Source organism: Triturus cristatus, chromosome 3_2 (assembly GCF_964204655.1).
Source record: "Triturus cristatus chromosome 3_2, aTriCri1.1, whole genome shotgun sequence".
Taxonomy (NCBI): Eukaryota; Metazoa; Chordata; class Amphibia; order Caudata; family Salamandridae; genus Triturus; species Triturus cristatus.
In genome coordinates, this window is record NC_140584.1 from 686,895,674 (window position 1) to 686,911,987 (window position 16,314).

At 45.5% G+C, this 16,314-nt stretch overlaps 1 protein-coding gene across 2 annotated transcripts in view; it reads left to right on the forward strand.

The window, feature by feature from the left end:
• LOC146857972 (peroxisomal bifunctional enzyme-like) overlaps positions 1-16,314 on the forward strand; it is a 357,734-nt gene that overhangs the window by 144,865 nt on the left and 196,555 nt on the right. For both annotated transcript variants that reach the window (XM_085648736.1, XM_085648735.1), the window contains one exon: positions 1,415-1,526. In XM_085648736.1, coding sequence (XP_085504862.1) covers positions 1,415-1,526 — 112 coding nt within the window. The remainder of the gene's footprint in view (positions 1-1,414; positions 1,527-16,314) is intronic.

Genomic DNA, 16,314 nt, shown 5'->3' on the forward strand with positions numbered 1-16,314 from the left:
TTCCGGGTCCTAGGGAGGCTCTCCCTGGCCTGGATAGGGTTCGGAACCTGGGCCTAGGCCCGGGGCTTGTGCTCTGTCCCATGGTGCGAAAGCCCCCTGTCCTGCAAGCCAGCCGAGGGTCCGGGCGCTGGGGACGGGGGTCCACCAGGTCCCGGGGAGGCTCTCACCGGCCTGGTTAGGGTTCGGAAGCTGGGAGCGGGCCCGGGGCTCGTGCTCCGTCTGGCGGTCCCCAGGTTGCGGGAGCCCCCTGTCCTACAAGCCAGCCGATGGTCAGGGCGCTGGGGACGGGGGGTTCACCGGGGCCTGGAGAGGCTCTCCCCGGTCTGGCTGCTTTCAGAAGCAGGGGTGGCTGGCTTTATCCGCCACATTGGCCTAGCAGAGTTTTCTGCCCATCCCTAATTAAAATCAGAATGTAAATACTACTATAGATACTTAATATGATTATTTATATCAAACTGGAGCGTCCACAATTGAACAAGTACTCTTCGTGCTGTATAATACCCGCTCCTAACTCGGAGAATACAAGCACTACCACCACCTTTATCCCATATATGAGCTAACTCCATCACTTTCACACCTCCAGTAGTGTGCATAAGTTCTTCCGTTAATTTCGCAAAGGTTTCCTCCATCGTTTCTTCCATTGAATGTTCTCACCTTCAAAAATATCTGTTCCAACCAAATGCACTAATGACAACCTCATTTTGTACCACGTAAAAAGAGAAAAAGAACAAATAAAAGTATAAAAATTACCTGCTCCCTTGCCTTGCTGCTGCTGCTACCACCGACCACCAAACACCATGCCTTTTTTCTTCTGTAACACACAGCAACACCAAGTGCCAGGGAACAGAGTTACCTCCGATGCACTTATGCAGTCAGGGTTAGTGACCAGTTTTGCACCAAGAGACAGAGATATTGGGATGGGAGACCAAGGGCTAAAGCCACTCCTTATGATGTACTTCACTTCTCTGCTCCCTGGGTTGTAGCACAATGGCATTTAAAATTATTCTGCTTGCAGAATTCCGCTTGCATAATTTGCATACTCTTAGCATCTTCTTTTGCCTTTAAGCCTGCCTTAGGCTGTATGATGGCTAGATGGCTGTGTGGTATCGTGTTGATCATTGTATATGTTTGCTTTCAAAAGCAAGCTACAGTGGGTGTTTTTACATGCAAACAATCGTTTGTTATACTTAAATATGTTTCCCATTAATAAAAGTTGAATTGTGCCTTTCTAAATCTTAGTACAGTAGCTATGGATCATCCAAATAGGATCCAAAATGGGTAATCCAAACTCGATGCAAAGTATAAATCCCTGTCTAGCTAATTTAATGTTGGTAGCTAAAATGCGTTGAGTGAATGGACTGTGGGTAGCCTAGAAGATGCTTTTATGTGACATGTTCTTCATTGCTTGCTTTAGGCTCGAGTTGGTCTCACAGAAGTGCTCCTTGGAATACTTCCAGGAGCTGGTGGAACTCAACGCCTTCCTCGACTGATTGGGGTACCTGCTGCTCTTGACATGATGACTACAGGTAATTCAATTAAATGTGCCCAGACATATGTTACAGTGTGACGGAATATGTTACAATGTGATTTTGACAATTAAAGGTTTGTTTAAGGTTACCAGATAACTCCGTGGCATCAGGGATGCCTTTGTCGGGTACTTCATTCAACAGCCAAAATAATTCTGGGAGTTACAGTCTCAATTGAACCTCTGGGATTAAAGCAGTAGGTGAAAAGATTTGTAAATTGGAAAACTTGGATACACAGTCCCCGGTGACATTGAGTTATCTGATAGCCTTAAGTTGGTTTAATAGCAGTACCATGGCCAAATCATGAAACGATATACAGTGCCTCACATGCAGTCAAACATATGCATCCCTAAGACTAAACAGAATACTACATATCCATTATGCTCTGCACATGATTACAAATGTAGGGATCAGTCCCAAAAATGTATACCACATGCATAGCAGCAAACTTTCAGTTTATCCTTCAAGACGTTCTCTTATTTTGAAGGCGAAATTTGAAATATTAACGCATTCATGGAGCCATACAGAAATGTGGCATTAAAGGGTATTTTCGCAATCTTAAATGACTACAAAGGGAACATATTTTCTTATATTTGTTTAGAATCACTTTCATCACTTTCTACAGACTGTTATTTAATATTTGACACAATCAAGACACTGTATTAAAACGGTGATGCTGCTGCCCATCACAGTGCAAATTCTACTTGTTGTTTAGATGAGGACTACATAATGTAGAAGCCATTTGCAAGTTCAGAAACAGACTGCCATTGTCCAGTTTCATGAGTACATTGTCTGTGATGAAGTTAGCTTTAGGCAAGCAATGGGTTGAAGAAATATTTGGAAGCCATCTGTAGACACTACTTGGTCACACTCTGAGAGGATTCCAAGTTACTTCCTCACCACCAGCAATTATTATGGCGTATGGTTATGTTATACATAAGTACAACAAGTATACAAAGTTTGTTTGCGATGTATTAGGGGTAAGAACTTAAACACTAACCTGGGCAACCAGTGGAAGCCTAAATCAAGGTAAAATATATTTTCACCCAGCCCATAAAACAAAATATCTCTTAAACGATGGACCAAATAAAAAATGTGGAAACGGAGTGAATAAATGTTAAGTATAGAGAAGGGAAGAGCACAGGGCAGAATATAACAAAATCCTATATTTCATTAAGAATGGGTATCTAAAAGGCCTCAAACTATACCCCAAAAACGTTTGCCGTTGAGATAACCTAAATAAGGTTTCTTACACAGTAGAATTTTGAATAGTAAAATATAGTGAAAACACAGGGAAAAGCTAAATCTTATTACCTTAAGTCTGAGCTTGAGTACAAATTAGTTAATCATAGGTAGGAATAATTAAAGGCTGAGCCCATGTCTGAAAAGAGGCCAGAGACTGAATTCTGTACAGTAGAGCATGGTTATTGACATCCCAAGATCAAGCATAGTTAAATTTAACAAAGGTAGTACCCATATATTTGGATCCCGAAGATCTTGGTGTAAGGAAGTCAACAAGCCTTTGCAACTGCAAGTCGATGCAGTGAACAGAGGTTCGCTTCCTGCAGCTCTGACGAGGGATACTGGCCTCAAACTTGGTGAGAAGACCAGGCAGGCCTCGAGGAATGTGAAGAACCACCACCTGTGTTGCTGAGCCTTTCGGATTCCGTGGGAGCTCAGGATCAGCAGAAAGGGGGGGGGCTGGACAAAGGGGAAGATTCGCCCCTGTCCTTTATCCAATTTCGCTCCAGAGCCAGAGCTAGCAGCTCCCTGAACTGGTTTGAACTTGACTACGCATGGAGGGCACCAAGTGTGTTCTGCACACAGAATATGTGGTGCTGGCAAGCACTCCCACCCTGCCCCAATACACTAAATCCTGTCTGGGAGGTGGTTACATCTCCCAGGGACAGGATACCTATTATTCTGGCTTCCCCTGCCCGAGCTTAGCTCAGCAGCAGGAGGGCAGAAACGGGTCTCTGGCTGGTAGCACCCCTGGCTGGCTTTCCGGGTCTGGAAGACTGTTACTTGGAGCACCGAGGGCCTCCCAGAGGATCTTTACGGTGCATGGAATCATACCTCCCACACCGTTGTATATAGAATCATACCTCCCACACCGTTTATGGTGTGTGATTCCAACATGTTTGATACCAAACATGATAGGATTTGTTACAGCCAGTTTCGAGATGGTCACAGCATAATGACGCAGTGTCTCTCTATATGTCATATGGCTGTCTCACTTACAACCCAGGAGAAGGGACTCCATAGGTCACAGTGGTGTCCTGCTCATGCAGGGGCACCCTCACTCTTAGGACCAAGCACTGTTATATTCCATATAGGTACCATATATAGGCGCAGGTATCAATGCAACCTTTCACTTATATCCTTCCCTACATTTCATACATAATGGTTCATAGGGACTGACCTTTTACCTAGATACAACGCTGCATTCAGAACACAGGTTTTTCCCTGGTTCGATGCTCATACATTATGCATGAGGCTTCTTGGAAACACAGCAGGACTCACGGCAGGATGAACATCTCCTGTATAATATTGATGTTAAAGTTCAAGCCCGACGTCATCCTTTAGGCCGACACAGTAACACAGCAAGGTAAGACCCCTGAGGAGACCTGTGGTTATATATACATCATGTCTTGCTTAGACACTCAGAGGAGACCGTGACTTCTGGGCTGACACACTGACCAGAGACGCTGAGGTTCCTGCATGCAGACGCTCCAGCTAACAGTGGTCTAACATCCCTCACGTGGTGACCAACTCGAGACCAGGACCCGGTACCATATTCTCTCCTAACTCCAGTAATGAGGTTGACTAGACCTTAGAGGGATTCTTGACATGACGCATAACACCTACACAGATGCTAGGTACCTTTAGGTACATCTAGTTAGGGAGGCATCGTAGGAGTACGCACTTTCTTATCATGTATTTTATGTACTTGAATATTTTCATGATTACTGTAAGATGGTAGAACTATACCATCCCTTTACTTTCGTAGTACTGCTCATTATATATCTCGGCTACTGTCTAATGGTTGTGAGGTTCCGTGAAATCTGAATCTGCGCTATAAATATCATGGTTCCGTTACGATTTTGGTAACAGCGAACCGTAACTAGTGAGTTCTGCTAGTACGTGTGTTTTCGTCACATTACACCAATGGATTCACTGCGTATTTAGGGTTTTCGTTCCAAACCCTGGGTTCCATTTTGCGCATGGTAGCCATTTTGTGGTTGCCCTCACATAGGCCGATGACTGTGGTTAAACAAGCTTTTTAGTCAGGCGCACTTTAGCTCGAGTTTGTGCTGACTCCTACATGACTCGAGTGAACTGACCTCGTTGCCTGAGGCCGACCCTGCCAAACCCGTTCCCGCCCGCTAGCTGATCTTGATTAAGGGTCAGAGCACGGGATCTCGTAAAGTTTTATTGCACACAAACATGCCCCATCTTTCTTCTATCTGTTTCTGTTTCTTCTTTTATGGTCCATTTACGATATGGGTTGTGGTCTCTTTATCATGGGTCTGTCCGGCTTGTCTAAAGAAGAATGTTGGGATTGTTCGATGATAGATCATGGGCCGGACAACTGAAAAGTGGGTTTTACCGTCATGCGATACTTTTGGTGTGGTTACATGCGATTGGACAATTTGTAAAATAATGGGTGTCTGTCTGGAATGTGATGTTTTTGGCATAAAAAGGGATGACTTGCTTTGTAAATTTGAGCAGTCTCCTGAACTCATACCGTGATGACTTCTAGGACTTCTGTTACTGGCTGCAGCCAATAAATTCGATCTCTGACGCCACCAAGAAGTATCCTGTGTCTCTGTATTCTAAGACAGGTGAACCCGAAGACTTTGGGCGTGCCCCTGACGCCGCTGGGTTCTAAATACCCGGTTCTTCAGTTGGCGCCCGACGTGGGGCGACATCAAGCGGTACCGGTCCAAGCCCGAGGATCGAGAGGAACTTCGGGAGGAAACTCTGGAGGAGGGCCCCCACTTCAGCGACCCCTGCATGTCGAAAACGTGGACCGAAGGTCTTTTCCACGAGGTTTCCCCCTTCTGACGGCTACGTAAGGACCGCTGCCCTGACTGTCGCCCTGTCTTGGATACCCCCCCTTTTTTGTGAAACTTCGTAAGGCGAGACGATCGACGGATCTTCTGGGTGGCGTAGCAGACAACTTGGTTAAGTATAAGTGGGTCGCTCCCACTAATTTGTTTGGTTCTTAGTTTTACTTTGTCCTTAGTTTGATCGGTTCTTGGTTTTGCTTGGTTCTTAGTTTGGTTCTTAGTTTGTTTGGTCCTTAGTTTTGATTTGAAAATTGCAATTTCCAAAGCCGAGGGTCTTGTATATTTACGAGTGTATCGGTAGAGATAGCCCCTTGAAGTTTGAAGCTCGATTAGTGAGCGAAGATGCCTAATCGTAGCAAATTTTGTACTTGGTTTTGTTGTGGTTATAACCGGAAGTTCCAATTGGAGGATTCGTGTCCGATACCTCCAGTTGGAACTCCGACTTATGAGCTCTACTCTAAACACGGCATGGGCCCCATTATGTTCAATGAAGTATGGGTCCGCTACACTAGGAAAGATGGTGTCTTACGATGGCCCCAACATGGTAGTTTTGAAACAGAGATTTTAGACAATTTGGAAGCGAAATTATTTAGGAAGAAAGCCCGGCCGGCAATGTTCGACTCCTTCCGCCTTTGGCGCAAAGAAGCCAGACAACGAGAGATAAAACAAGCTAAAACAGATAAGAGAGAAAAGGGTGTATCGATAATGCAAGCTGCTAGGCAGTTTAAAGAAGATGAAGATAAAGCGATTGAGGTGTCAAATAGGCAACATCATATGGCTATTGACAAATGTTATCCAGTTTTGTCACCCCCTCCTGTGAATCCTGTTAAGGATGCCGAAAAGGATCCATTAATGTCTTATTTGTTAAAGTCACCTCCCCCTTACGTGCAAGGTGCTACTGCACCGATATTACCGCTTGTTGTACAACAGGTTGCTGGTCAGCCTTTAGTCCCTCCGCAACCCCCTTTTCCTGTTCCACAGTTGGTTCAGGTTCCTCCGGCACCCCCTCTTCCTGGGTTGCCTACTTTACCTTTGCCTGCCTTAACTCAGACTGCTTTGCCTCCTGCTCCTGTCCCTTCGACTTCCTCCACTTCTACGTCTTTTTCTTTGCCATCGCAAGGTACCTTTTCTCCTGTTCTTATGACTGCTTCCCCTTCTGTTCGTCGGCGAGTAGCTGACACTGTTACTAATTTCCTAACTCCTCTATTTGGGTCGCTAGTCACGACCCCAGTTTCTGATGACAGACAGAGACGTAGTCAGCTCCCTGGTTCTGTGGAGCGTGGAGTGTTGGATTCGTTGGCTCGTAGGTGGGTTATGAATGTTTCTAGGTATGATCCGAGAGCGGTGCTGAATACGTTCCTACAGTGGAAAGAGCCAACGCAGCGGTATGTTTTTGATATGATGTGTACTTTGCTTCGGGAACAGTGGGAAGATGATGAATTGGAGTTGGCTCCTGTTGGACTGCTTGATATTCAGAGTGAGTTCGCCAAAGGGACGATAGTGGGAGTTGGTGTCGAGGATGCGGTAGTGACACTTCTTACATATAGGTCTGCACTTCCTTCCCAGCCATTGTTTGAGCCTGATGCCTCAGTTAGAAAGAAGGTACAACAATATCCAATGAGAGAGGTTCCTCCAGTTTGGATTGAGGGAGACGCAAACACTAATCCACCTATTTTGGCTAATTTCCAAAGAGTTTGGATACATGTCCCTTGGAAGAGAGCCGAGGTTTTGGCTCTTAAGCAAACCTTACCCGACCCCCGTAAGAATCCCGCGGGGTATTATAAGGAGTTGTCCCAGACAGTCGACGCATGCATTATAAATCTAGCTGATGTGGATATGTTATTGGGTAATGTAGTCCCTCAACCGTTATGGGCGAAGATTCGCCACGAGGATCATACGGTAGAATTAGGTGATACATGGGTGAATATTGCGGCTGCAGATACTAGACCGGTAGGAGGAGCTAAACCTGAGCCTCTAATTGCGGATTTACCCCGGTAGAATTATTAATATGATGAAAACGATGATGCCAGCGTTGCGAGTGAATTGGGACAAGTTGACAGCATGTAAGCAAAAGAAGGACGAAAGTGTGTCTGATTTCTTCACCAGGTTTGAAGAGACTTTTATAGATCATAGCGGTCAAGATATGAGTACGGAAGGTGGCCAGAGATTGTTTGTAGATAAGTTTGTCTTTAATTTACTTCCCGAACTGTGTAATAAGTTGAAAGATTCCGAGAGTTCTTGGGCTGACTCTTCGTCGGCCCAGATATTGGCGACTGCACAGTACTACGAGAATAGGGATAAGGATGAGAAAGATAGATTAGAGAAAAAAGACAAAAGGCTCGAATCAGCAAGAATCACAGCAACGTCTACAGTTTCAGCAACCTCCATCGTTTCAGAGACTGTCACAGAAACCTGAGTATTTTCCTTCAAGACCACCTTTGGGTCTGAATCAGTGCGCGTATTGTAGAGTGGAAGGTCATTATAAGAATGAGTGCCCTGTTTTACGACAACGTGCGAGCGGTATGTTGGCTCCAAGTGGTCGTGGTAGTTTCCAGCAGGTGTCTAGGGGTAGAGGACGTGGCGTGTTCCCTCAGAACGAACGTTCTTTTCCCCCACAGACGTCTATGAATTATTTTGATCAGCAGAACGTACAGACTGGCAGATCTCCGCAATATTATGTTGACGATTGCTACGTTGAGAGTGAGGGTACGGGCTATAATGATTGCTAGGACAGCCAAGGACAAAGAGAGGGAGTAGTGTCAGTTCCAGTAGACCAGGATGGACCTTATGTTGCAGTGGTTACATCGGGTGTGGTAGGGCCTTTTCTTTTGGATACTGGTGCAGCGAAGAGTTCTATCATGCACTCTAAACTCCCTGGCGCACCTTTGTCTGGCTTAACGAATATTTCAGTGGGATTTTCTGGCGCCCCGGTTCGTAATCCAGTTTCTAGTCCCTTGTCTCTTTCTATTGGGCCTTGTGAATTGGAAGCACCCCTTATTCTAACGACAGGTTGTGGTGAGAATTTGTTGGGTCTGGATTTGTTCAAGAGACTGCACGCGACATTGTATTGTTCTCCTTCGGGAGTACACCTTACATTGGGTAAGAGAGTGACCTCTCCGATGTATCTGTCTAGAGATCAGCTTCCACTGGAATTGCGTTGTCTCCCTGAAACTCTTTGGGCTACTGGTCCTAATGATGTGGGTCTTTTGGGGATTCCACCATATGTTGTGACGCTCAAATCGAATGTTAGATTGCCACGTATTCCCCAATATCGGATTTCGAGTGATGGTGAAAGAGCGCTTTTAGCGATCATCTATGATTTAATTGAGAAAGGTGTGATCGAAGAGACGAGAGGTAACGTGTGGAACAGTCCTGTTCTGCCTGTCTTGAAGCGTACTGATTCTTCTCAGCAGCCTGAGTATCGGTTTGTGATTGACCTTCGAGAGGTTAATAAGATTGTTGTGCCCCAGTTTCCTGTTGTTCCGGACATTACTGCTTTGTTGACTTTGATTCCAGCTTCAGCTGCCTGGTTCTCCGTCATAGACTTGAACGCTTTCTTTAGTATTCCAATCACCGAAGAAAGTAGAGATATTTTTGGCTTCTCTTTGGGAGGACGAAGCTTCCGGTTTAAGCGCGCTCCTCAAGGCTATTGTGAAAGTCCGTCTATCTATAGTCAGGCTTTGAAAACTCAGCTTGATACTTTTGTGTTGCCTGCGGGTGCTGCTCTTATTCAGTATGTTGACGATCTGTTAGTGGCTGCTGATGATAAGGAAATTTGTAAAGAAACTACTCTTTCGTTGTTACAACATTTGTCTGAGTTGCATCATAAAGTGTCACCTTCAAAGTTACAGTACTGTCGCCAAGAGGTGACCTACTTAGGTCATCTCTTGTCGAAGGAGGGAAGAAGGTTGACCCCAGAACGAATCCAAGCGATTGCTCAAATAACTGTGCCTAGTACGCAGAGAGAGGTACGCGCTTTCTTGGGTATCACGTCGTACTGTAGACAGTGGATTCCAAATTTTTCCTTGTTGGCAAAACCTTTGTTGGCTTTGACTTGTAAGGATACACAGAGTCCTCTTCCCTGGTCTGACGATTGTCATAAAAGTTTTTCTGAATTGCGTGACGCGTTGTGTTCTGCTCCGGTGTTGGGTACTCCTGACTACAGTAAGCCTTTTACACTCTATGTTCATGAGAGAGAGGGTTGTGCATTGTCAGTTTTGACGCAGCAGTTTGGTGAGAAGCAGCGTCCATGTGCGTATTTCTCGTAGACTCTGGATCCGGTAGCTAGAGCGTTGCCAAGTGGCTTGAGCACTACAGCAGCAGCGGCTGTTTCCATCCGACAGTCTGCTGGGTTGGTGATGGATAATACGTTGGTGGTGATGGTTCCACATGCAGTGGATACTTTATTGAACAGAACAAAGACTCAGCATCTTACTAGTGCAAGGTTGTCGGGTTATGAGTTGACGCTTTTGGCCAGTCACGTGCACATTAAACGGTGTAACATATTAAATCCAGCGACATTGTTGACGATTTCCGTGGATAAGAATGGTCAAGAACAGCAGGATTGCTTTCTTAGGACAGAAGAGGAAACGAAGGGTAGAGTTGATCTAAAAGATACTCCTCTTTCAAATCCAGATGGTATGCTATGGGTTGATGGGTCATGCTACAAGCTCCCGAATGGCGATACGACTGCGGCATATGCCGTGACGACATTGTGTACAATTGTTGAAACTGCACGAGTGAGCTATAATTCAGCACAAGCAGCGGAATTGATCGCATTAACAAGAGCGTGTGTCTTGTCTGAAGGAAAGAGAGTGAATGTATATACCGATAGTCAGTATGCGTTTGGTGTAGCACACAGTTTTGGACGCTTGTGGAGAGCGAGAGAATTTCTTACGTCGCATGGGACTAAAATCCAACATGGACAGTTGGTGAATGAGCTTCTTGAGTCACTTACTCTGCCGAAGCAAGTTGCGATTGTGAAGTGTAGTGCTCACCGAAAGGTTACGGATGATGTTGGCCGTGGTAACGCATTTGCGGACGAAGTTGCGAAAGAAACAGCGAAAAATGTGATGGGTCGAATGTATGTTGCAGGCCCTGCGAGATGGACTGGTGCGGCTGGAATGTGTGAGGATACGATTGAGAGTGTAAAATAGATTCAGGCCGAAGCTACGGAGAGTGAGAAAAACGTGTGGAGAGAAACTACGGGTAGATCGGATTCGACTGGTTGTTGGGTTGAGTTGTCGGAACACCAAAGATGGATGTTACCCGATGCGTATGTGCTTGCGGTGGTTACGATGGCACATGGGATGTCTCACATCAGTGCGAAAGGGATTTGTAAGCTGTTGGCTCCAGTGTGGGAGAATGGAGGAATTTCCAAGTGTGCGGAGAATGTGGTCAAAAATTGTATGGTGTGTCTGATGTATAATCCTGGTAAGGGAACTCCAACTCCAGCTGGTCACTTGGCGCCTCCGACGTATCCGTTTGAGGTTTTGCATTGGATTTTATCCACATGGAAAGATGCAACAATTTGAAATACGTCCTTGTAGTTGTTTGTGCCTTCTCTAGATGGGTAGAGGCATACCCCCTAAAAGATAATACTGCCTTGTCCACAGCTAAAGTCTTGCTCAAAGAATATTTCCCTAGGTTCGGGTTGCCAAGGATGGTGTGGAGTGATAACGGAAGTGAGTTTGTGGGCAGGATCATGAAGAGAGTATGTGAGGGTTTGGGCATAGAGCAGAAATTCCACGCTGCGAATCATCCCCAATCAGCTGGTTTAGTGGAGTGCTATAATGGCACTCTGAAGCTAGCCAAGATTCAGGCGAGTTCTGGTCTCCAATGGCCCGATGCCTTGCCATTGGCACTTTTGTCAACTAGAACTACACTGCATTCCCGAATTGGACTTAGTACGTATGAAATTGTTTTTGGTCGACCGGCAAATGTGTGGGGAGTGCCGAGACCAACGAAATTTAGTGACATCGATTATCCTGTATTGGTGGACTATTTGTATGACCTGACGGCTAAATTGCGTGTCTTGCATCAACAGGTTCATGATAGCTTGCCACCAGCATCCGTGGACCCAGGTCATACTATCAATCCTGGTGATTGGATCCTGGTAAAGAATTTTCAGAGGACTAATAACGATCAGCCCCGTTGGACGGGCCCTCACCAGGTGTTGTTGTCTAAAAGGACATCTGTAAAAGTCTTCGGACAAAGAAATTGGATCCACGGCGTACACTGTAAGAGGGTACCCTTACCACTGCCGTACGACCAGTGGATCCGCGGAGGTATCGCAGACACCGAAACTGAGAGATTACCGAAATTCACACCGTTTAGCGACGCTGAATTGGTATGGACAAGGTCTGAGAAAGGAGAAGACGATGTCTTGCAAGCAGCTGTGCCTTCACCTTTAAGATTGGACACCACTGAACCTGAACTGTTGTTTCAAAGTCAGACAGAGCCTGGTAAAAGTCGTTATAACCTACGGTCTAGAGACAATGGACTAATAAAGAACAAATAATTCCTTTCATTTTGAGAACAGCCCTCTCTCAGCCGAGGAACTGTTTTGATCTCTTTTTTTCTTTTTTTCGAACCACCATCCGGGTTCAGCTGTAAGGTCGCGGTGTAAAGACTTGGGATTGCAGGCGTGTAGACACAAGGTCGATGGTTCTGGTTGGTCCTAGGGCGTTCCCTGGACTGACAGACGCACTCCTTAGCAGAAGAAAACCAACCGCCGCGAACAGCACGGTGAGAGGATGGAATATTTTGAGGTCAAGAGAGCTGTTGAGAAAACGAACTTTAAGACGAAACTATGCAGGATAATGCATCTCAAATGTTTTCCGATTACATGTATTATGATGTTTCTTAGCATGACGCTAGCTTTGGTGGGTTGGATTGTTTTTTCTACCCAATTGACTTCTGCACCCACTTCCCAACCTACGTCTTTTCCTATTACTACTTCTTTGCATTCTTTTCATATCTTACCCGAACACGAGCAGATTAGAAGGTCAGAATTTGCAAATAACTCATTTGTACAGCTTCTGCATCAACATCAGTTGGTAGTAAACCTCACTAATTGTTGGGTGTGTGGTCTTGTGCCACATACTACGGATAGAGGTATTCCCTATCTGGTTCTGCCGTTTAGTCAGAATGGGTCTTTATGGGCTTTCCAGACGATGTTCATTTATGCTATCGAAGTCTATCCCCCGCGTTCCATAAGAGATAACTCGAGTAATAAAGCCTTGGTGAAGGGAATTACGAATATGAGTAGGGATATCGATACGTATAGGACTATTCCCAAGGACGAGTTACTAGCTTATGTTGGCTGGAACGCGACTGGATACAGTGTTAGCCTGAGTGAAAAGCAGAGACGAAAGAGGTCACCTTCGATTTGGATCGTACCCCACCGAGGTCATTTTTGTCTGCAAGGTATTGGCAGGAATCCGAAAGCTCAGTTAGGGAAGAGTGTTTGTACTCAGACGTATGTTTTTACGTCTCAGTCTTCCCCGCCGTTTTTGGCAGCCAAGGGTACATATTTTGTTTGCTACAACCGAGCATATACATGGTTGCCCCCTGATTTTTCGGGAGCGTATTACGTTGGATATTTGTTGCCTCCTAGATATACTGCTGCCGCAGATTACTACAAGACGAGAGTTGTCAGGGGTGTCTTCGATCAGGAAGATACCGCTGGACAAGAAGTAGGAGACTTCTTTAAGGGTTTCCTATCGTTTTGGGGACCTATGGTTAACAGTAGGAGCTTGCGGCAATTGACGAGAGTGGTTGAATCCACCATAAACGAAACTGCCGGTGCCCTTAGTAATTTGACAGCTGAGCTTCAAGCGGATCACCTTATGACATTGCAGAATCGTATGGTTTTAGATGTCATACTTGCAGATCGAGGTGGAGTATGTAAAGTGATCCAATCGAGTTGCTGCGTTTTCATTCCAGATAATGCTCCGACAGTATACGAGGCCATCTCCAGGCTACATAAGATCTCCGAGTCAATACATACGGACGGAGGAGATTGGTCGTTAACTGGATGGTTTTGGGGACTGTTATCCGCTTGGGGATGGAGGATTCTGACGATCATTGGTGTGGCTTTAGCGATTCTTTTCTTGTGTTGTCTCTGTGTACAGTGTGGTCCTGCCATATGTGGCCTTTGTGCTACTACCTGTGTTAGGAGACCGCCTGTCTTGAGAAAGGTACAGAGAGATAGGATGATGCTTCAACAGCACCTTGATGATTTGATGAATATCGACATCAATTCAGATGCAGACTGAGATTGCCTATGTAAGGGCAAAAGGAGGGTCTTAGGTTCTGTGAAATCTGAATCTGCGCTATAAATATCATGGTTCCGTTACGATTTTGGTAACAGCGAACCGTAACTAGTGAGTTCTGCTAGTACGTGTGTTTTCGTCACATTACACCAATGGATTCACTGCGTATTTAGGGTTTTCGTTCCAAACCCTGGGTTCCATTTTGCGCATGGTAGCCATTTTGTGGTTGCCCTCACATAGGCCGATGACTGTGGTTAAAAGAGCTTTTTAGTCAGGCGCACTTTAGCTCGAGTTTGTGCTGACTCCTACATGACTCGAGTGAACTGACCTCGTTGCCTGAGGCCGACCCTGCCAAACCCGTTCCCGCCCGCTAGCTGATCTTGATTAAGGGTCAGAGCACGGGATCTCGTAAAGTTTTATTGCACACAAACATGCCCCATCCTACTTCTATCTGTTTCTGTTTCTTCTTTTATGGTCCATTTACGATAAGGGTTGTGCTCTCTTTATCATGGGTCTGTCCGGCTTGTCTAAAGAAGAATGTTGGGATTGTTCGATGATTGATCATGGGCCGGACAACTGAAAAGTGGGTTTTACCGTCATGCGATACTTTTGGTGTGGTTACATGCGATTGGACAATTTGTAAAATAATGGGTGTCTGTCTGGAATGTGATGTTTTTGGCATAAAAAGGGATGACTTGCTTTGTAAATTTGAGCAGTCTCCTGAGAATTCATACCATGATGACTTCTAGGACTTATGTTACTGGCTGCAGCCAATAAATTCAATCTCTGACGCCACCAAGAAGTATCCTGTGTCTCTGTATTCTAAGACAGGTGACCCCGAAGACTTTGGGCGTGCCCCTGACACCGCTGGGTTCTAAATACCCGGTTCTTCAGTTGTTACCTCAAATCTATTCTACACTATAATAACAACTGTTCAATAAATCCATATTGAAACGCCCAGACTATTTATTCTGTGTATCTCTGAGACAAACGAAGTAAGCACGGGTGACTGAGCGAAAAGTAGTATATTGTTTCCACGAACTTGAGGGATCAGGGTTGTCATTTTGTGAGGTTGCCAGAAACTATTCTCTCCCTGATAAGAGGAGACTCTAGTGTAGGCCTGGGCAAAAATTTCGTTCCGTTCGCGGAAATTGCGATAATTTGACATTTTTGCGTTCCGCGGAGAGCGCGAAAATGTCAAAAATTCCGGTTTCCGCAGCTTGGCGATAATTTGTTTCTTGCTCGCGCTGTAAAATAATACATTCTCGCGCGCGTGCGATCGCCTTACCTGAATCCCTGCGTTCGCCGACAAGTTTTCTTGATCCGGTCGCGTTCTCCATGAGATGTTGTATTGTTTTTAGCCATTTGCGCTGTCTCGCGACAGTTCGCGCCCGCAGTGACATCATGCGTCGCGCGATCACGTCTTTCTTCTCGCGATCATGCACCGCGAGAACAACTCAAAACAAGATGGCCGCGCCCGCAAGCAACCCGCAACCATGCAGAAAATCTCGCGAACATGCCGGAAAAAAACTTCCGCATCTTCGCGATATTTCTGCTTGTTTGCGATAATTTTAAACATTCTCGCGATAATTTGCGAAGGTTAATTCCGCAAATTCCGCCCACCCCTACTCTAGTGGCACTGTGAGCTAGCTAACGCAAACAGGTTAACATATCCGGTGGGGGCGCTCGGAACCAGTCTGCCATCAAACCCACAGTTTGATATCCGAACGCGCAGATACTGTATAGGATATAAAGGAACTACACAACAGCACCCTGCCTTCAGGATTGAAAGGACTGCTCTATAGGAGGTTTATAGGTTTTAACTGCAGTGACCTTAGATATAGGTAAACCTATATCTTTCATAAGTGTGCTAGCACCAGCTTATACAGGTTGCAATGGCAGGCCTGTAGTTACCAATTAAGTGGTCTGCCATGGGTTTCATAATACAAGCTTCAGCCCATGGGGGTACCTTAGTACCATATACTAGGGGCTGATAAGTATACACCAGTGTCCAATCTAGGATGTACCCAAGTACTTACCAAACCAATTTAGGGGAGAAAGCACAGAGACTGGGGTCCTGATTTTCAGGATCCCAGTCAGACTAGTCTGAAACCATCAAAGCACCTGGCAAAAAGTGGGGGGAACCATGCAGAAGGATCCTACAGTCATTTATAGAAAATTAAGAATAAATACCTTCCCACACATATACAAGTCTAGGTCTTCCTGTGAGGGAACAAAACAGACCTCTGTCTTGAATTTTTCACTCACTAAGAGTCAGAACAGGGTAAGAGTAATGTTAGAACTGGGGGTCTCTAGTTGACAGAGGTAGGTACCTTGGCCCAAATAGGGACCCTTGCTTCTATTTCAGGGAAAGGGGATTACTTTACTGGATAAGCCCTGCTCACCCCCTTGGTAGCTTGCCACGAGCAGACAGGCTTA